General features: G+C 45.1%; 1 protein-coding gene across 1 annotated transcript in view; it reads left to right on the top strand.

Moving 5' to 3' along the window:
• Positions 1–817: 817 nt before the first annotated feature.
• The window catches only part of atp10a (ATPase phospholipid transporting 10A), a 38,932-nt gene continuing 17,948 nt past the window's right edge, over positions 818–21,801 (top strand). Inside the window, exons 1-10 of the mRNA XM_086224894.1 lie at positions 818–1,519; positions 7,814–8,018; positions 8,877–8,962; positions 12,274–12,380; positions 12,470–12,601; positions 12,764–12,894; positions 14,162–14,414; positions 14,507–14,724; positions 14,812–15,006; positions 17,404–17,962. Of these exons, the coding sequence (XP_086081020.1) occupies positions 1,089–1,519; positions 7,814–8,018; positions 8,877–8,962; positions 12,274–12,380; positions 12,470–12,601; positions 12,764–12,894; positions 14,162–14,414; positions 14,507–14,724; positions 14,812–15,006; positions 17,404–17,962 (2,317 nt within the window). The 5' untranslated portion in view covers positions 818–1,088. The remainder of the gene's footprint in view (positions 1,520–7,813; positions 8,019–8,876; positions 8,963–12,273; positions 12,381–12,469; positions 12,602–12,763; positions 12,895–14,161; positions 14,415–14,506; positions 14,725–14,811; positions 15,007–17,403; positions 17,963–21,801) is intronic.

The raw sequence follows: 21,801 nt of genomic DNA, 5'->3' as shown, positions 1-21,801 counted from the left end.
AAATTTGCAAACTGCAGTCAAACTTTATTCACAGAGGTGTTGTTGTGTCACACTACCTACAGTGCCTCGCATCCCAAGTAACAAAATCAATCACCATATGTGAAAATTACAAAAAAGAGATAAGCTCAGTGTCTTCCTACTGCATTGCAGACTTCATGACTGTATATTTTGTATGAAATTTAAATTTCGCCAATTTCTGTCAAATCTGTTTGTTTGGTTTTTCTCCTTTTACCTTTAAAAATGTAATTTAAAAATAAGTTTGAAATAAAGATGATCAACAAAAATTAAAGACACTTCCGTGATGTCTGTTTAGTACCACCGAGACAACCTGTTGGTCATCAACGCATTTGTACTTTTTTCGTTTTAGGATTACAACCAACATTAGCAATTTTTAAATTTATTGTGAGAACTGTGTTTTAACAACTTACTCTGAGACAAGGAAACTACTTTGTTGTTTTTTGAGTGCAGTTGGTCCACCTTTCTGTTCCACTTTTGTTGGAATGGCTCATCCGGCAGGTTAGAATACCACGCAAGTCAACAAACTCCAGCTCTGTCGATATTTGGCTGCTTCCTGTAGGACAGTGTAAACTCCAATAATACCGCGTGGCACTTGGAGACAGCCAGGTTGGATGAGGAGGGGCTTGCGGCTCACATTTCCAGAGAGGAGCGACCATTGACTCGTTGACGAACCTCCTAGATTTGCTGAAGCTGCGCCTCCCTGTAGATGAACGCACACGTCACCACCTCGCGCTCAGCGGCGGAGGCCCATCCGGGTAGTTTGTAGATCTGGCGGCGGCCTGAGGCGAGCCTGAGTTATGCCGTCCTACTATCTCAGCATCCTTCCCAGCAGTGAGGGGGGAAGAAGAAAAAAAAGGAAAAGCCAAACAAGCCAAAGTTTTCCTCTGACTCGCGAAAAGAGGAGTCAACATGGATGAAAAGGAGCTACTGGTGTGACCACACGAAAAGGCTGACGATGTTCCCCGATGTTAGAAGAATGATAACCTAGCTAGCGGCTCGTGTTGTTGTCTTTGTATGAGAGGAGACGAAGGAAAAGCTCAACTGTGGGAAAGTTGGAGGCAGGACTGGCCATGGCGCGGGAGAGCGAGGAAGAAGAAGCCGGGATGGGCAAAGCTTCACACGGCAAAAAGCAGCGAAAGAAGAAAACCAAGGAGAGTAAAACCCGAGTCGTCCACGCAAACCTCCTGTATGATCTCGCCAAAGGGGAGGACAACCCAAACCGACACTATGCAAACAACAAGATTAAGACCACCAAGTACACTGTGCTGTCTTTCCTGCCCAAGAATCTTTTCGAGCAGTTTCATCGGTTTGCTAATGTTTACTTTGTCTTCATCGCTTTGCTGAATTTTGTGCCAGTTGTCAACGCGTTCCAGCCAGAATTGGCTCTGGCTCCAGTGGTTTTCATTCTATCAGTCACTGCTATCAAAGACCTGTGGGAGGACTACAGGAGGCACAGGTCGGATAAAGAGATCAATCACATGGACTGTCTGGTCTACAGCAGGTAAGTTGGGCCTCAGTACCAGCAGCCAGCTCTGTCCAGATGTGGTTTTCCTCCAGGACAAACTGTCCTCTGTGCTGCTTGCATGCATTCACATCAGCCGACTAGAAAAATCACACTTTTTGTTTGTTACGCCTTCAGCCCGGCCTTCACGCCTGATCCCCGCTGTCAGTCACTTCATACCTGTCCGTCAGGTGCCAGCCAGACTTTTCCAATCGTGGCTCCACATGTTGGGGAAGCATGAGTCCGATGTTGGTGCTGGCTGGTGCTGATTCACACAGCTGGATCCAAAATGTGGCTGATCCATTAGAGCTCAGGATCATGTGAGATCACGTTATGTGGACTGGGTCACACACCAGTTGTAGGGCTGCAAGACTTTTGAGTTGCAGAATTGTGTAGAAAATATTGTGTGTCATGAGTCCACTTGCTTGAAAAGTACTCCAAATGACGAAAAAAACTTTAAAATGTTTAATTCTCGATGGAGCAAACAAACTTTAACTAGTAGAAAAGTTAATAAATATCAAACAGTTGTGCAGACGCGTTGTCACAATGGCAGTGTTTTGCTAAATTGATACACAGCACAACATTATTTTCCACAAATGAGCGTATTTCCACAGTATTTTAGCAGCTGTGTTCAAAATCACAACTGCGTGTGTTTTATTTGCGGCTGTTTGATTACACAGACTGACACTGATCCCTGCAGCATTCGTCTGTAGGGTGTAGGTCCGCGTGCCTATTTGTTCACAAAACCTTACATATCAGAGAAAGACCCAAGTCTCTTCAACACAGTGACGCCCGCAGTCGAGATGCGTGGTGATACCGGCGTGTCGTCGCCGGATATGCGGGCGATTATTCCGATATATCGGTCCAGTGGCTCAAGCCTCTGCTTCCTGCGTGTGAGCGCCCTGTCCCTGCTGCTGCTGATTGATTTTTTTTTTTTTAATCTTGTCCCAAACCACACGTCTGTCGTGGCGGTGGTAAATTTTGCCGTCGATTTTTTTTTTTTGTCTCTTTTTCACATATTAACAGATGTTGGATGTGTAGTCGTGAAATGTTTTCCCGCGTGAAAATGTCATGGAAATTTATTGGTTGAAAATATGTGTGAACCTAGAATAGAGGAAGGCATTGTTCCCTCAAATCAGATTTCAGCAATAAATCTGATATTGTGTGTCCCTGTCACACAACCTGCAAGTGAAACATCTGCATAGGTGTCAGCTGATACGTCCAGGTATCAGAAAAAGTCGTATCAGTGCATCTCTTGAACATGCATCACCGATGAAATCCTGAACATAAAACCCTGGTCGGTGAGGTGGCACCACGCCGGCCGACCCGACAGAGAGTTGTGACCCTGCTGCTCCGACAATCCAGATGTTTGACATTATCGTGCTACCTGCCGACCTGTCTCCCCCCCCCCCCCCCGGCTTCCTCTCCTCTTTGACTGTCCTCTTGACTCCATGTGTGCTGTGTGTTTGTCCTAATGAAAAGCAGCACTGTTGTCCGTGTACAGAGCATAATTCACCCCAATCAAAAGCCTCAGTGTTAGCGGCTCCTCACTTTTACGCAAGCCTTGACCCAAGTTGCTCTGTCAAGGTTGGACATAATTGAATTTTTCTGCTGCTGTCACAATATTGTGCCAAATGTTGTCCTTTTTGAGCCTGGCGACAGCTGACTCGGCTGAAGCTGCAGGCTGTCCAGATTCTTACGTATGTGGATTTGCTTGGTGGGTCCTGGAATGTTTGGTGGACAAAAGGAACAATTTGAACACTTTGAACTGTTGGAAGTGAGATTTTTATTTTATTTTTTTAATTTACTTGATATTTTATTGACAAAATCAGAGATTTTCAGTGTGTGTGTGTGTGAGAGAGAGAGAGAGAGAGAGAGAGAACAACAGCTTCTGTGGGATGTGATCCAGTTCAAGATGTGGTGCAGAGATACAGTTGCTCTGGGGGAACTTTACTGATCGTCCTATTTTCTGAGAGTTATAAACAAATAGATTTTTCAGGAGGGACTGTTTTCTTCTTGGTTCCCTCTTTCGTGTGTAAAACTGCGACATTAGTCGAGATCAACCATCAATCAAATGACATATTTTCTGCATTCACGATGAGTCGGAGATTTCTGACTTCCAACCGTACTCGACATGCTTAAATGACACTAGAAACACTCAGCTCCCACACTCCACTGTAGTTAGAAGAATGACATATCAAAAAGTTTGTGTGTTCCCTTCTTACCACACAGGACAAACGCCCCCATCTTTCTTTTCACGTTGGAGATATCGGACCTCTGCAAAGATACTTGGCGCTAATTTCTGAGTTGGACACCGTTCGACCCGGAGCTAGTGTTTTTTTTTTCCTTTACTTCTGAGTTGCGTTGTACGCTGCCATGAACTAGAAGGAATGTCAGTTGGGCACCGTATTCCAGGCTCTGTCCAAGTGGAGGTCCTAAAGTATCCATCGTGAGTTACAGTCTAAACATCAGAGTCTCACCCTGGCGGAGGTTAAACTGCGTAGAGCAATGGAGAATACTACTACAGTTTGTAACAAAAAAAGCTCATGTTTACATTGTGTAAGTAGTGCAAGCAGCCGTGTTCTGGTACATGTATTACTGTACCTCAGATAAACGGTACTCAACGTGGATTTTACAGCATCCTCAGAGACGTAGGCCTCGCCCGTCCAGCCACACAGCTGCACAAGTGAATGGAGTTTTTGAGGAATGTATATAACTTGGTTATTAATCTGCTTTCCAGAGCACTAAAAACCTCCGCTGGTAAGAGTCCAGAAATGATCTGAACCCCAGGTCACTGAACGCCTACTTTATCTCGCTATTGTCCATCTCAGCCACTAAATCGCTCCAAAACTCTGTAATTAATTGTGTGTGTGTGTGTGTGTGTGTGTGGGCCTTTTTTTCACTGCTCTGATTACAGACAGTTATGTTTTCGTCTTGCACAAAGCATTGCCAAGAACGGAGGAGTCATTTTACTTCCAGGCAGCACTTGAAGGAGGCTGAACAGGAATAATTGATTCTCATCAGCCTGCCCTCATTCCACTTTGTTTCAGAGAAAATGACACATCTGATTTAATTGAATAAAGAGATTGTTTTAATAAGTCATGAATGATAAAATGATGAGGCATAATCAGAGATCTCTATTTCCTCCGGTGAGTTTCTCACGTTGTTCGCGTTACGTTGGCTCTGAGAACAGCAGACTTCAGGCACACTGAAGTAAAAGCTACAGGAAAAGTCTTAGAAAGCTGTTTTTACTCTATTTTGTTAACTTGAGCATCTCCTGTACTGCTTTAAGTACATCTAGACCCACAGTTCGTGCTGTCGTGATAACAACACCAGTATCCAAACTGCCTCTGATACTGGGTCAGGAAGTGGGATCTTATCCAATACAGCATTATTTATTAGGACTCAAGTGGGAGCCTGCTACTTCCCAGTTAGTTGACTTATCTTCGTCACTTATATTACAGTATAACATCCAGTAAATCAGTTCTTCATCACAGAGGGATTTATTTTTGGTAAATAAGAGTCAGATGGAGCCATCAACATGTCAGCAGTGTGTTGGCGTTTGAGGCCGTAAAACACGCGTGGCCAACATCAGGGCTGGAGTTTGTACTCCAAAGCTCTTTGTTTGACCGGAGTGAACGGATCAGTGACATCATCGGTACCGCAGGTTGGTGTTAAAGCTCAAGCTATGGAATTGAATCATGTGGATCAGAACCGCTGAATGGAGTCAGTCAATCTAGGAATAATCTCCCCCAATTTAGAGACCCTCAATCCGGTGACCCAACTCTGCGGATGATAAACGAATGCTGCGTGATTTGGTGATTGTGATGATTGTGTACATTATTGCGATTGCAATATCATAAACAAATGATATCATGAGTCAAGAATAATCTGCACAAATTTTGAATTTTTTCTCAACTAAACATACAAACTAGAACAAGTATGAAAAATACACAAGCTTTTTTTTTTGCAGTATTTTTTTTTCAAAATAAGGTTTTACTAAATTAAATAGATAAAAAAAGACTCGCCTATGGCCATGAGCTTTGGGTAATGACCGAAAGAACGAGATCGCAAATACAAGCGGCAGAAATGGGTTTCCTCCGCAGGGTGGCTGGGCTCTCCCTTTTGACCTGTTCAGACTACATGACTTTTTTTGTACACGCCCTGCTGTTCACACCACCCGATGCTCAATCGGGCTGCTGTTCACAATACAAGATTTGTCGGTGGACGGGAGTGTTCAGACTACACGATTTTCCCCGTCAGTAGGTGTGGCCGACTGCCCAGCTGGCCAGGAAACTCTTGAATGCAGCACACGCCCCTTTCATTGTAAACATGGACGTGGAGCAGAACGCAGCCCTCCACGTCGTTTGTGCGCTACTATGTAGCGAAAAAATCCTGTATCCACGGATATTGCGAACCCTTTGTAGAATCCGTGCCTCTCGTCGTTTTTGTTGTTGTTGTTGTTCGCTATGCACGGCTCCCCCGCTGCCAGAGCTCTTTTCGTCTGGGTTGGCAGTACCTCCCATGTCTGCTGTCATTGGCTGCAGCTCTGTTTACATCACTGCGACAAGTCCTGGATATCTAGCAGTGCTAGATGTTCACTTTCTGTCGCCGACGTCGCATGCGACCTCCCAGTCCATTGTCTTCGAGCTGTTCAAACCTCATTTCTTTTGTCGCGGCAGCCGTTAGTGCCTCACCCCGATTTGGGGGAGGGAAATCGCCGACATCGCAGATGCCTAAAATCGTGTTCTGTGAACTGGGCTTTAGAGACAGGGTGAGAAGCTCAGTCCTTCAGGAGGGACTCAGAGTAGAGCCGCTGCTCCTCCATGTCGAGAGGAGTCAGTGGAGGTGGTTTGGGCATCTGGTGAGGACGACTCCTGGACGCCTCCCTTGGGAGGTGTTCCAGGCATGCCCAATCAGGAGGAGCCGTCCCAGGACACGCTGAGGGATTATATCTCTCGGCTGGCCTGGGAACGCTTCAGGATTCCCCAAGAAGAGCTGGTAGAAGTGGCTGGGGAGAGGACAGTCTGGGCTTCCTTGATGAGACTTCTGCCCCCATCGCGGGACCCGGATAAGCGGAGGACGACAACAACGACAATTTTTTTTTCCTGACAGAAATAAGGCCATTTTTACAACATTTGTGCAGTGATGTTCAAATACTGATTGCTTCTTTTTGTTGTGCTTCTTTACTTCTGCAGCTATGTACTTGCAGAGACTGACATGCCCATCCTGATTCAGTTAACTTCCTGAATTATCCCATTGATCCCACAGATAATCAGCTGCGTAGCTGATCCGGCCTAACGGTCCTTTTTATAAACAGAATTTGAGAGGGTGTTGGTCGGTATTCTTAGGTTTTTATTCTTGGACAAATGCTCCTAAAATTACTGTATCACTGAGCCCCATCTTTAACCAAATCAGTTCTGTTTAGGCTGTTCTATGTGACTTCCTCTTGATAACTAATATTCCCCCTGGGGAGGCCTCCCGAATGTTGGAAACCTCCAGGCTAACCGATTAACTGTTGCAGCTCTAATTATGGCGTGTTTTTTTCCTGTCTGATCTATTTGATCAATCTTAGGTCGTCTGAAAGGTGGAAAAATCCTTCAACAGCTGCTGGTTTGTCCAGTCCAGAATATAAAGGACGTTGAGAACGTTTGATTTTCATGCTGACACCACGTGCATTTCACTGACACATTCCTAGCAGAGGAATGAGAGTTGTTAATGTCAGGATGGCAGGGTTATGAATAAATAACTGTTCTGCCTTTTAGTTGTATGCCGTTGTTTAGAGAGAAATGCATTATTGAGCAGATTTGCGACCAGGAATATCAAATTGGTCAGAAATGAACCTTTGTTGCCTTCAGTAAAGTGTCTGTGAGTTCTTTTACAGCCGTGAGTGTATTTGCTCCTGAATGGCTGCAGCAATGCTGGCTGGACGGTGACATCATGTTGTATCCCACCATAACACATTTGTGTTGAGAAAAGCCCCTCTGTTGACTAAAAATAGAAAGTTTTTTTCTTCCAGCAGTTTTGGCTTGTGACATAGGCATATAAATGACATTGTAGACCAGTCCACAGTCTGTCTGCCCCCCCCCCCACACACACGCACACACACATACACGCTAAGCAACATGTATTTGACTGATTTTGGGAGTTGGTTACACCAGCTTTAGCATCAAGATATGGCCTCAGACGTATGGAGGCCGAGCTGCGGTTTCTGTTTATAGAACCAGCAATTATTGAAAACAATAGCTGGGCATCTTTCAACCTACAGCTGACACCAGCTGTTTGCTCCCTCAGAGCGGAGAGACGCTATGTGGAGAAGTACTGGAAGGAGGTGCGGGTGGGTGACTTCATCAGGCTTCGATGTAACGAGATCCTCCCGGCTGATGTTCTGCTGCTGAGCTCCAGTGATCCGGACCGCCTGTGCCACATCGAGACTGCCACACTGGACGGAGAGACCAACCTCAAGCAGAGGCAGGTCGTCCGCAGCTTCTTTGACCTGGTGAGACAACTGCTCCCGACTTCCTGGTTCCACTGCTGTTACCCATGAACTACTCTAGATAATTACAGTGGTACTGTACTCACAAAAAAAGTACTCACAAAAAGGTCTTTAGCTCACAGTACCTTTTTTTTCACCTGTGCATCCCTTCTGTGTGATTCCAGAGTTTAGAAAGAGCCAGCCCCGTACTTTTAGCTTGAAGCTAATGATGACCACCAACTAATAACTGCAAAACTGTCCAAAACCATCTATTTACAATCTCTCAAGTGCATCATCCAGTGTAATCCAGGTCTTCTTCATCCAGCTCTGCACTCAGTAATCCAGCAGCACTTTGATTTGAGCTAAAAAACAAACTACAACCCTTCCAGTTCTGCACTTCCCGCTGCTTCTGTTGTGATATGGAGAATCAGCTGTCATCCACGCTCTTTAAAAGTAGTGGTGAACTCGAAGTGTCCGGTTTTTAGCTCAGAATTCTCAATTATAAACCGACATTCACTGTCAGTCGCTCTTAGCGTCAATCTGAGTATCCGTTGATGGCTCTTTCTGCTCTCTGGAGTCACCAAGAAGTGATGCAGGAGAGAAAAATGTCTTTGTGAGCTTAAACAAACAGAAATATGTATATTAAGGTTGAAAACACTTGGGGTTGAAGAATTGCTTTAAGTTTTGTCACTAACTGTTGAGTTAGTGGGGGGTTTATCAAACTGTGAGGCGTGTCTCAGTCGCCTGAGGATCTTATTCCTCTGCATTATGCTGTGTAGACGAGAAGTCTTATGCCAACCCAAGTACCACATACATGATGTCGTCTAACAAAATCACTGGGCTCTCGTCCGAGCTCATGAACTGTTCCTCGTCTGTATGCAGGATTGTGATTTTGACCCCTCCAAGTACAACAGCATAATTGAATGTGAAAAACCCAACAACGACCTGAACCGATTCAGAGGCTACATGTGAGTATTGTCTTTGTTTGCTACTGTGGTTCTCCGTGATGTTTGTGATCACCTTTACATGACCGTTTAGAACCCGAGCCACTCAATTATCTTACAGCTCGCATTAAATGGGTCACTCTCCATTCTTGTCCCGCTTTAAATGAATGCAGTGACATTTTGGAGTCACGTTGAGCTCCAAAATGGAAATAAGAGCCCAGTGTTCCCACCTTGTTCCCTTCTTGCTCATGGTTGCAGTAGAAACGCAGCAGCTTGTTGTGTCCACTAGACTCATCCAGGTCATCATGATGTATTCATCTCTTCTTCATTAACCACATTTTAACCACATTCAGCTAATTCCTAAGTGTGTGGTTTCTTTACATAATCATCCATTTGTTTGTGCTGGCCCACTAGCATTGACTGGGGAACTAGTTCAGAGTTTGTGTCACTGGGACTGTTATGCAGCACATGAGATAAGTTTCTGAATGTCTTGTGTGCTTTTGGGGGGGGGGGGGGGGGGTAACCTAGATGATGTCATCAAGGTCTTGCTCTGAGCTTCTTCTTCTTCTTCTTCTTTCTTTTTTTTTTTTAAACACATAAAATGTATGAGGCTTTAAAGCCAGCAGTGTTAACCAAGCAGGCAGCATCGTGTTAGTTGAACATTTGCATCATGGGAAATGTAGGATACTTGGTTGGTAAACAAAAATGTAAGGCTTTTTAAGCAACTGCTGCTTTGAGTTTGTGACCCAAATTTATTGGGATGGATCCCTCGAACACCCTCTCAGTCCTGGCATCAGTGTAGGGGTCCATGTCTGCGTAGCTCGCGGTTTGTGGGAGGTCAAAGATGGGAAACATCATCCGAGCTTCCAGCAAATCTCCCCGGGTGATCTGCCCTCGCATGATTATTATGACATTTATTCTTTGCTCAGAAGAAGACCAGATGCTGCAAGTGTTCAGTTGCCAGGCTACAGTGGAGTACAGGGCACATCCACAGAGGTGATGGGAGGGGGCGGGGGGGCTTGTCTCAGCAGTGTTTTATTTCATCATGGCCAGTGGCACTAACTCTAATCTCACTACCGTCCCGGGAGAGAAGGCAATCTGCGTCGCAGAGTGTTATCAATTTCTTGAGCAGCGTGAGCTATGATCTAGGGCGAGCTGCATGTGAACTTCAGCTGCTCGCTGCTCAGGGACACTGTTGTTAATCTGTGACGGCGGTGACGTGTCTGCTTGCTCGCTGTCAGAGGCCAAAGGATGAACATTCCTGTTTGTAAACACGCTGACAGTTGCATGACTTTGATAGAAACTCCAACGCAGATGATTAAACATCTGAAGGTAGCGAGCTGCTTAACTAACACGCTAGTAATCCTTGATTTAATAATGGGATTAAGGCTGACATTAAAAGCTTAGCTCTCCCATATAACAGGCGCGATTGCAGCTCATTTAAAACTGCTCAGGGATTTTCTGGGAGGGGCTTTCACTTTGTGAGCGGTCTTTGTACGACTTGTACCCCTTTTATGAGCCTGGCGAGTTTTCGAAGGAAGAGTTTGAAGCGAGATCCGCGGTTAGCGATGGATTATTGAATTACCTGATTGGCTCTACGCCCGCGGGGTTTCTGTGAGGCGGGAGCACCGTCAGTGCTTCGGTATCAGCAAATTTGTGCTGAGATACGAGCTTCCGGTGAGGGAAGACCACGACACTTCAGAGTGTGATTGAGTGAGGAGGTCAGCAGAGTAAACTGATGTTGTCTTAAGTGGGATTGGGCTGTAATGGGGTATTTCCAGTCCCAGACCATACAGCTTCTGGGGATTGATACGGATAGTGAAGAGTGAGGAATTTCTGATACTGATCCATCAGCCAAATTTTTTTAAAATTGATTTATTTTTGGAATGATCCTTCCATTTAAAAAAAAATCACGTAATGGAGGCAGGACGATTTAGAGTTTAATTTTAGGGGTATTATTATAATTGACTGGGATTCTTCTTCTCGGTTTAATGCTGGTACAAGTACAGGGGAGTTAAACCATGTAGAAATTTCAGCCTGGCCTCGTCTTTTTCCAATCATCCCTTAAGTTTAGTTATCAAAAAAACATGCCAAAGACATGTGTTGGAGGCAGGAGAGTGAAAAGATAAACCACTGGATATTTGATATTTTTCAAATTATTGCAGCAGATGTCTTTTTTCTGAATTATGTTTGCAAAAGTTTTCATATCAGCCCTTAGTGGACAACATGTATGTGGATATCAGTTTATCAATAACAGGTCAATATCTATATCGTCAGTCTGGTGTAAAGTAGCGGTCGACCGATGTAGATTTTTTTAGGGCCGATGCCATACCGATACCCTGAGCCGATGACCGATACAGGCTGCTGATATATGGGGCCGTTACTGCTTTTGCTCCCTCCCTACTGAAACACAGTAATTACTACTGTCCTGTCCAAGTGGCCGCCAGCCTGAATTGGCCTTCCTATCACTACGAGGTGTTAAACAGTCCTTGGGTGAGTACTGGGTCCACTGATCTCAGTAACCTGTCTCGGGCCGTCAGTGGGCATGGGAAACGCAAAAGCCACTTTTGTAACGTGAAACTACGTGAAGCATTTTCACGATATTCAATTAGCCTGTCTGAAAGGCATGTACACTCGCACAATTTGCGAGTGGCAAAATTGGTGTAAGGGATCATCCGGTGTTAATCTGATCCTGTTGTACCATGAAAAAGCACTAAGTCTCAATGCAAAGGCAGTGAGATGAAGCTTTGTGCCTTGCGTGTCAAGAACACAAAACAACAAAAAAACAATAAAAAGTAAACGCGAGTTGGTTCTCTTCACTTTCTTGGCTTCCCTGCAAAAACAACCCACACCACTGAACTCAACCACCACAGAACTGGATTCTTACCGTTTTTAGAGCCGTTTGCTGTCGTTACCACGAAAATTAACAAAATTCATGCTCATTTAGGACTACGTCTAAACATTTCCCTCACTGTAAAAGTTCTGGCTGCTATGGCTGCTCCACCCTGCTCTCGAGGAGATGGATGGAGAGGGACACACACACACACGACACACGACACACATCCAAAGCCAGGTGTCCGCTGAATGAAACCCACAAACACCACGGAACTGACAACGTCAGGATCACTTGTTCCGGTGACCGATGTTCGTAACAGCTGTCTAAATAGCCTACAGCTACGTAAACAGCTCCCTAAATACAGTGGCTCACCGTTTTATAGACGAGGCATTCGTTATTCCCGTTTCCATTCTGACCCACAAACCCGGGCGATCCTTAGTGTAAAGACATCATCATGATGATTTTGCCTTTATTTGATCGCGTATCCTTATTTTGACAGAGTCCACCGAAGTGGCAGAAGAGATGCACTTTACAAAGAAAACCTGCTGCTGAGGGGCTGCACCATCCGTAACACAGAGGAGGCTGTAGGGATAGTCATTTACGCAGGTTAGCCCCCCACATTAGCATGTTGTCGGCCGCCGCACAACGGCACTCAACCTCTGACCCCCTGCTGCTAACGCTGTGTGTCTTTGCAGGCCATGAGACCAAAGCCATGCTGAACAACAATGGCCCCCGCTACAAACGCAGTAAACTGGAGAGACAGATGAATGTAGATGTGTTCTGGTGTGTCATCATCCTGCTGGTCATGTGCTTGTTTGCTGCTGTTGGTGCGTAGCACTTTAAGGTTTTGCCCCAATGGAGAAATTTCTGTCTTAACGCTTGATTTCTTTAGGTCTTTTAAGGAACAGAATCTTGAGTTTTCTGTGTGTTCTATTTATTTTCTTATTCCATTGTATTTAAGTGTTTACATTGTGCTGCTCCTGTTTCAGGTCACGGGCTGTGGATGTTTCAGTATGGAGATAAGAGGCCTGTGTTTGACGTTCTTAGTCCTGAGGGGAAAGACTTATCACCCATCATGTCAGCCATTTATCTCTTCCTCACCATGATTATCGTCTTTCAGGTATGAAACGGGGATAAATTTAAGAAAACAAAAACCTAAAGATATGAACAAGACATATCACTGAGTTATGTTTCATACACAGTCAGTGCATACATAGCTGTGAGTCTCATTTCTGGCAGTAGCAGGCTAGCGTCAGGAAGGGGACCACTTGGTCATTACCTCCACCTTTATTCTGAGCACATGCATCAAACTGCAGAATACCGCATGAGGTACAGCATCAAACAGATACATTTGTCATCATGTTTGCTTTTGTGTGGGTTCAAAAATGTCACCGTGCCCTGTGTCAGATGTCATGGCTAGTTCAGGTGACCTGGAAATAAATCAAGAGGGTAAGGATCGAAGTTGGTTTCACTGGACAAACAACATCTGTTCGAGGTTCGAGACTTTCCATTATTGCCGGACATTTCTTCATACACTCGGAAAAAAACACATGACTCTGATGGTGGCCAGGCACAGGGAGAATGTGCAGGCTGAGTTGCCATCCACAACGCTATGACTCATTTGCCTGGAACGGCTCTCCATAAATGTTACTTGGAAATGTTCAACATGGGACCAATACTTTTTAAACAATCAAACATATACCCAGCACACTTTTATAGTATGGCCTTGTGAATATTTTGAACTTTGAGAGGTTGTAATACTGTTGTTCCCAACCTTTTTTTTTTTTTTTTAAGCTCCCCACCCTTGTCAAATGAAGTCATGTAAACATTAATCTTTCATTAACACCGGCATTTATCCATTACTTCATGCTAACTATTGCAGCTCCTCAAACCTCTATTTTAGCAGTCTGCTCAGTAGTTCATGCTAACACTTCAAACTTTTCACCTCCTTATTTTAAAGTTACTTCAGCCAGAAAGTGTGATTCACTTTTCTGATGTCTTGAGCCATCAGAATCAGAAAACAGCCTTTTTTTCATGATTATGTGATTGCGTGGGGTCAAATCTCTGTTACTCCAGAACGTGGAAATGTCCAACCATGTATATTTAGCTCGAAGCTAATGGCGATTGATGGCTAACAATAAAACTGTTCAAAATCTAACTTAATCTGCTTGATTGCATCCCAGGGGATGTGATCAGGTATTATAGATGGTGACAGCTTTTTTAGAGTGTCCCTAAATTAGCCACTATCCATCCATACAATTGCCGATGTCCCCTCAGGTTGAGGTACCCGGGTTGAAAATCACTGCTGTCGGGTTCTGGCAGAGTTGGCTGGATAAGCTGATAACCAGCTCTATCCCTTTTCTAATAAGCACTCTGTCCTCCACCAGGTGCTGATCCCCATCTCCCTCTTTGTGTCGATTGAGATCGTGAAGATCTGCCAAGTGTACTTCATCCATCAGGACATGGACCTGTACGACGAGGAGACAGACTCTCAGCTGCAGTGCAGGGCTCTTAATATCACTGAAGACCTCGGCCAGATGCAGTACATCTTTTCTGACAAGACGGGCACGCTGACGGAAAACAAGATGGTGTTTCGACGCTGTACGGTGGCAGGTGTTGAATACTCTCATGATGACAATGGTGAGACACCCTGGCCTGACAAACACGCTCCACCCCAAAACATGAAGAGCCAGCAGCTGTTTGTGTTACTGATGTGGGTTTGTGTTGTCCAGCTAGGAGACTGGCTATGTACCAGGAGATGGATTCTGAGGAAGATGAGTGTACGTCTTATGGTGGCACCCTGCCCAGACGGGACAGTGTGAACAGCCACCAGAGTGCACGGGTGGTGCTGCGCTCCCAGAGTACTAAATCCCATCGCCGGACGGGCAGCAGGGCGGAGGCCAAGCGCGCCAGCATCCTGTCTAAACACACAGCCTTCAGCAGCCCCATGGTCAGTCAGCCCTTCTGGCCATGCCACCAACCTGGTATTCTCTCATGTGAGCTCGCCACTGAGAAAACCCCCTCTTTCTCTCTGCAGGAGAAAGATATCACACCCGACCCTCAGCTCCTAGACAAAGTCAATGAATGCAGCAGTCAGATGGACTTCATGCGCTTCCACAGCCAGCCAATGTCCCAGTTGCCCTCTGACCTCTCTGACATCATTGATTTCTTCATCGCTCTGACCATCTGTAACACAGTGGTGGTGTCCTCCCCCAACCAGCCCAGGCAAAAGGTGAAACTAACTCACACACTTCTGCAGGTCAACTTGAGACCACTTTATTAGACATTTATAAAATGCATTCACTGAGATGAGCCATCAGGGAGGCGCTTCATTTTGCCACTGTATTTAAATCTAACTGATGAATGGAGTGGGTTATTGGATCTGTCCTGCCTTGTGTGTGTGTGTGTGTGTGTGTGTGTGTGTGTGTGTGTGTGTGTGTGTGTGTGTGTGTGTGTGTGAAAGTAGGCCTTCCTTGTGTTTAACCACTGTAATATACATGTCTCTTGTGTCTGTAAAAAAGCTTAAGGCAGGCTGTCACACTAAATCGCAGGCTTTTTTGCAGTTATGTAATCCCACAGGCAGACATCACGGTTCGATTTCTCATGCAGCACTCATTCTGAACTAATGGGTCTGGTAGGTGTCAGAGGCAGGGTTGCCAACTCCTCAGGAAGAAAACTAGCTGTCTGTTGTCCTAAAAGTAGCTGAAGTTGATAGATGACATCATCAGCTAATTTGAATAATAATGTGATTTGCGTGAAATGAATGTTATATGGTGGAAAAATCATTTATAACATCAGAGAGACAGCAATGAGTAAAAAATATGTTTATTCTTTCAAATTAACTTTCCTATCTGTTGATCCTTTTATTTTATGTCAATTTAATCAGATTAGTTGATGAAAAAGCACAAATGAACAAAGATGTGTTTGTATTTTACAACTGAAATATCTCACTTTTCAAAATAACATAATTTGAATCCTTTTTCTAGAGTCACGTTCTATAAAAACTAGTCGTGTAAAATTTATATATGATATGAAATTTAATATGCAGACCGTCTTTTCTCACCAACAATTGCTTGCAGGAACTGCAAAAATTCTAAACTGGTCGGAACGCTGGCTGGTTTGGTAGGTAGAACCAAGAAAATCCAGCATCAGTTGAGAACCTCAACAAAGAACAACAGAGCATGGGAAAGAACATTCAGTCTGTTCCTAGCTCAGATGTGTCCGGAGGGGGAATGAGACAGGGCGCTGGTACTCTCCTTAAGGTGCCCAGCTGAGAGAACTTTGGAGGTGCAATGTTTGGGTTCTGTGATGCAGGAGAGAGACAGAGGACGACCTGATGGATTGTGGGCGAGGAAACATCCTGGTGAAAACAATCCTGTTGTTGTTGTTGTTGTTGTTCAGTACGCGTGCATGAATGATGTGATGGTTTGTCTTTGTGTTGTTTATCCAGCCACTCCTCAGCTGTGATTGGGTGACTGGGTCCAGTCTGGTCCAACTGGGTAAAGGAATAAGGTTCTAATTTACCTGCTAGTTGTATCAGATAGAGTTCAGAACAGGGTCTTGCTCACTAGAAACGCACCACTTCATTGAAAATGTACCAAGAACTGGACTGAGACCACCTCTTCAACAGTTCTTTGCTTTAGTGTGAGCTCGAGGGTTTGATTCACCCGAACTAAACAAGGAGGGTCATCATTTGGGTCTAACCAGGATAAAAGAGCAGCAAAACATATTTCAGCGACGTGGGATCTTGATGTTTTTGCTCGTCAGTCCTGGTTTGTAGGTTTTGAACCACTTCCTCAGTGACAGCGGGGTCCTGGGATTGGCTGAAAACAGATTAATATCTACAGAGCTTGGCGGTTTTATAGAGAGCATCAGTGAGAGACCAGTTCAACTGAAGTCTTTCCAACACACTAACACAAGGAGCACTGTAGTATTTCACACACAGGAGTTGCTTCCATCTTTTGACAAAAAGCATGTTGTTATAGCAAGTTTTCCTGGAAAAAATAAAACAATCTCAAACTTTCAAAAATATTCCTAAAGTCTCTGCCTTCTTCCCAGCTTTCACTGCTGTGTCGCGTGTATCTTTGATGTGCTCAGTCCCGTCTCAGTAACATATCCGTGTTTTGTTTTGTTTTTTGTGTAATCCAGGGTGTGGTTGTCCTGTTCAGAGGTGATATCCTCTCCTCGCCACACTGTACACACAAACATTCGTCCTGCCTGTCAGATGCACGAATCTTTGCAGATTATATGGCTCATCTGAGAGAACATGTACTGTCCTCTGCCTTCTCCGTCCTATTTGTTTCTTTTTGGTCTTTTTCCTTTTTCCTTTTTTTTTTTTTTTTTACTGGTTATGCTTTTTGTTCTGTTTTTCCAGAGTAATTGGTCACATGTTGTTCTGATGCCCTTGTGGCTGTATAGAGGAGTGAGTCACTCTGGTTGCTATTGTGCTACACCACCATAGAGTACAGGATTGGCTCATTAACTGAAGGCAGGAGGTGCATTTTCATCACAACATTCATATAATGTTGACAGTTTTATCCTGAGTGTAATGAATTGATTTTGAGATCAAGTAGCAGTTGTTGGTTTTGCCTGACAATTGCCCTCCCTTCCATTTCCTCATGTCCTTCAGGTCCGAATGAGGTTTGAGTTAAAGTCCCCCGTCAAGACCATCGAAGACTTCATCAAACGCTTCACCCCCAGCCGACTGACGTCAGGCTCCAACAGTAGCAGCTCATCCAGTCTTATCACCAATCGCTCCTCAAACAAGGGCTGCTCCAGCGTGTTGTCCTCCCCCTCGGCAGACAGCACGCTCACCAAGCTGGACGAGGAGGAGCCCCACCGAAACCTGGAGTGTACCTTCAGTCCAGCCCCCCCCTGCTATGACAGGGAGGCCTGGACCTTGGAGGAAGGCGAGCTGCGCTATGAGGCTGAGTCGCCAGATGAAGCTGCATTGGTTTACGCTGCCAGGGCCTACAAGTGCTCCTTGGTGGGACGTCTCCCTGACCAGGTGATGGTGGAACTGCCCCATCTGGGGAAGTTGAGCTTTGAGCTGCTCCATACTTTGGGCTTTGACTCCACAAGGAAGCGCATGTCTGTGGTGGTGAGACACCCTCTGACGGACCAGATCACTGTCTACACTAAAGGAGCCGACTCTGTCATCATGGATCTCATCAAACCTCCTAATGCAGGTAGGAAGACACTCATTAAAGCCCAGTTCCCACCATCCAAAAAACACGCCAACACCTGCTAGCATTTGGGCTATTTCTGTAATGGAAACGGCTTTAATCAGGCTCCAATCGTCATTGATGCAACACAAATCCTGAGCGAGCACAGCAATTTGAAGCCGGCTGCTGGTGTTTCTAATCTCAGAGCTCCATTACGATGATATACATGCACTGAAAGCGCGTCGCCACCATTGGTAACTTCCTCAACTGTTTGTCACCTTGGGCACACATTCAACTCATTTTTGTTCAAGCAGCAGCCTACCCTGACACAGCTTTGACAGACTGGAGCAGAAAATACAACAAACACCGTCCATGCTGCTTTCATCAGATTGTGTACAAGCTGGTACACTCCGGTGCTGTTTTGACAAAACCGTTCACTTCTTTTCGGTGCTATGATCAAGTTTGTGACGTTGAATGTGAGACACACAAAAAAAACATAAAGCAACTCCTTGTCTTGTTTCAAAGAAAACTACAATAATCAGCTATTTAAAGTGTGTTATCTGTGTTGAAAAATGTACGGGGCTGAGTTATACTTTCATTCCAGTTACACGTCATCCGTTCTCAGATTGTGGTGTCCAGGGAGGAGTTCATGCCAATTTGACAGAGAATTTACTGATGATAGACTCTCAGTTAATGAGGGGGTCATGGTCTTATGATAGTTTTGGGAATGTATCACTTTCACTCCCCACTAGAATTGATCAACCTCAGCTTGAACTGGCAACAAATCATTTCCTGTTAACTTCACCTGGCATCCACATTTACTGGAAACGTCAACTAATGGATTCATTTTCCACTTGGCAATTCCAGCTGGCTCCACTTGCTTCAGACTGTGAAATCTGAGGGTTGCCAATCCTGCACAGGGCAGTGGTCTTTGTTTTTATGTACCACCCGTCAGCGTCAACCCTCATGTTTCCACTGATGTAAAGTTGTAAGTTAACATGTTATGTAAGAAGACTTTATTTTTAGGGCTCTCACCTTAGAGCCTGCCCCGAGTTGGTTCCTTTAAAAAAAAAAACGTAATTTCCGGACTTCCATGTGTATTTTCTTCTCTGTCAACTCCAAACATTGTTCTGTAGTCTTCCAAGTTTTTTAATGTGCTAATGGGTAAGGTGTGCCAGGTTGTTAGTATTCCAGGCACACAAACGACTACGCAGGGTCTTTTCAGTCATGCTTTTTCACAGTCATCAGACATCTGTCCAATGATGTTTGGCGGGAACTGTTTTCCACACGTGGATTGAAGACTTCAAACACACAAATAACAGCCATTTTCATGGCTCCGTGCTGGCGACAGCTCTGACTGGAGGCTTTATATTTGCAGGTTGTTTGCCTCTTGAGAATTCCTGCAAATTTGGCTCAAGGATGAAGCGGTTAGATTGTTACTGCCCAAAAGACACAGGAGGTCACAGGCATCGAGTAGCATGAAATGATAACGTGACTTTTACGTCAGATTTTTCCCAATGAACCATTGTAATGTTCTGTAAAAACATTTTTATGAATCAATGTCCACTGCCTCCCTCGGAACATTGGCAGAGTGTCCGAGACATATGACTGCAAATCCGACGACACGGCCACAATTTCGATCATTGATCTGTGACCCAGGGTGTCCTGGTACGGAGTGCACATACGGACACCGTTATGCCTGAACATGGTATTCGTTATGGACAATCTGTGACGAGCACTCAAGTCCAATAACAAAACACCATTCAAGCTAAGATCAGGGGGGCCATTCCTCCGAATCACGCCTCTCCAGGTGTCACTGTTGTCACCAATGTGAGCGTTGAAGTCCTGCAGCAGAACAAGGTGTATCCCAGAGGAGGCACTCTCCAGTACCCCCTCTAGGAAACCAAAAAGGGGTGGTACTCTGAACTGCTATTTGGTACACAAGTGCAAACAACAGTCAGGACCTGTCCATCCACCTGAAGATGGAGGGATACTACCTTCTTGTCCAAAGGGGTTAAATTCCAATGTAGTGGCACTGAGCCGAGGGGCAGCAAGTATTGCCACCCCTGCATGTCGCCTCTAACTGCTGGCAACGCCAAGGTGGAAGAGAGTCCAACCCCTCTTGAAATGACTGGTTCCAGAGCCCTTGCCGTGCGTTGAGAAGGGTCTGACTAAATCTAGCTGGAACTTCTCCACCTCATGCACCAGCTCAGGCTCCTTTCCCAGGAGAGGTAATATTTCACGTGCCCAGAGCCAGCTTCTGCAGCCGAGGATCGGACCGCCAAGGTCTCCGCTCTTGATTGCTACCCATCCCACAAAGCACCCAACCCCTTTGGCCCCTCCCATTGGTGGTGAGGCCATTGGAGGGGGGGGGGGGGGGGCATGTTGCCTTTTCTGGCTATGTCCAGCTGGACCACGTGGGTGCAGGCCCAGCCACCAGGCACTTACTGCCGAGCCCCTCCCCCACAAATGATTTGGAGACGCCCAAGAATGAGAAAAAGAGAGACATGAGAAGAACTGAGCCCAGTGTTGCTAAGCAGACTTATACTGATATCCATCCATTTTCTGCACCGCTTAAGGGTCACGGGGGGCAGGCTGGAGCATATCCTGGCTGACATTGGGCAACAGGTGGGGCTCACCCTGGATGGGCCATTAGTCTGTTGCATGGCCATCAAGAGCAATTAGGGGTTCAGTATCTTGCTCAAGGACACTTGGACATGGTCACCAGGGGGAAGCGTGGATTGAACCAGCGACCCTTCAGTTACTAGACACCCACACTACCTCCAAGCCATGCTGCCCCAGGACTTGTACTGATATGTTTAAAAAAAAGGCCATTCTCTGTCGATGAAGTTTCAGTGTTACCATCCATCTCTACAGCATATAGTCACAAGAACTGTGCAGATGCTGATATAAGTACTGTTGCACTCTAATGTGACTGTTATGAAATTTGAAGTTGTGTATTCATCATTCGCCTGTAATCGGTGAGCGTGAACAAATAGGGAAGAGGGAAGATGTTTTTATTGTCTCTTGGTTTGGACCAATTGGTCTGAACCACAGTAGTGGAACCATCATGATCAAATGGCCCTTTGCAGTCTCACATAAGATGCTATAGAGTTATATAGTTTGGAATACAGTTGTGTACTAGAACTAGGAGTAGTAGTAGTACTAGTAATAGTAAGTCAACTTTTACTACAAAGTCTCATCACTTATGACCACCCTCTGTGTCTCACAAGCCCCTGAAATGATAGTTCTTTATGTAAAAGTGCTTTATGAAATGACAGAGCGCTCCTCTTATCTGATGCCTGAGTTTGTGGTGTTGAAGTAGTGAGTTCCCCTTGTATTTCTGTGTGTGTGTGTATGTGTGTATATATGTATGTGTGTGTGTGTGTGTATGTATATACTGTGTATGTACATGTATATATATGTATGTGTGTGTGTGTATGTATGTATAAGTACACACACATACACACACTTCATGTTTGTATTTCACTCAGAACTACTTCTTGACGTCCTTCAGTAAAAGCCTGCTGTCGTGTGGCAGCGTAAGTAATTCCTTTATTTCCGATGCCTGGTCAGCGGCTCCCTCCTGTTCATTTGAACAGCAGTTCATCTCAGCTTCACGGAAAAATAGTTTCCAGCATAATGATCCTCCTTCGCTGAATGAAGACTTGTTAACTGCTGCACATGCAGCAAAGCACATGTTGTTTTGGAATGTTGTCTCACTGTCCCGTTCTTCAGAGGAATCATACAATGATTTATTGTATTGTTTTCCGTTGCGAGGACCAGACTGGTTCCTGGTGGGCGGCTTGTTCATCATCTTAATGCCCTCAACAGAGGGACGTATGCGCTGGCAGAGCGAGGAC

This window comes from Aulostomus chinensis, chromosome 14 (genome assembly GCF_037954235.1).
Source record: "Aulostomus chinensis isolate RoL2024-O1b breed Wild chromosome 14, RoL_Achi_v1.0, whole genome shotgun sequence".
NCBI classification, from domain to species: Eukaryota; Metazoa; Chordata; class Actinopteri; order Syngnathiformes; family Aulostomidae; genus Aulostomus; species Aulostomus chinensis.
The sequence above is the reverse complement of the archived record's forward strand: the minus strand, read 5'-3'. Positions and strand labels throughout refer to the sequence as shown.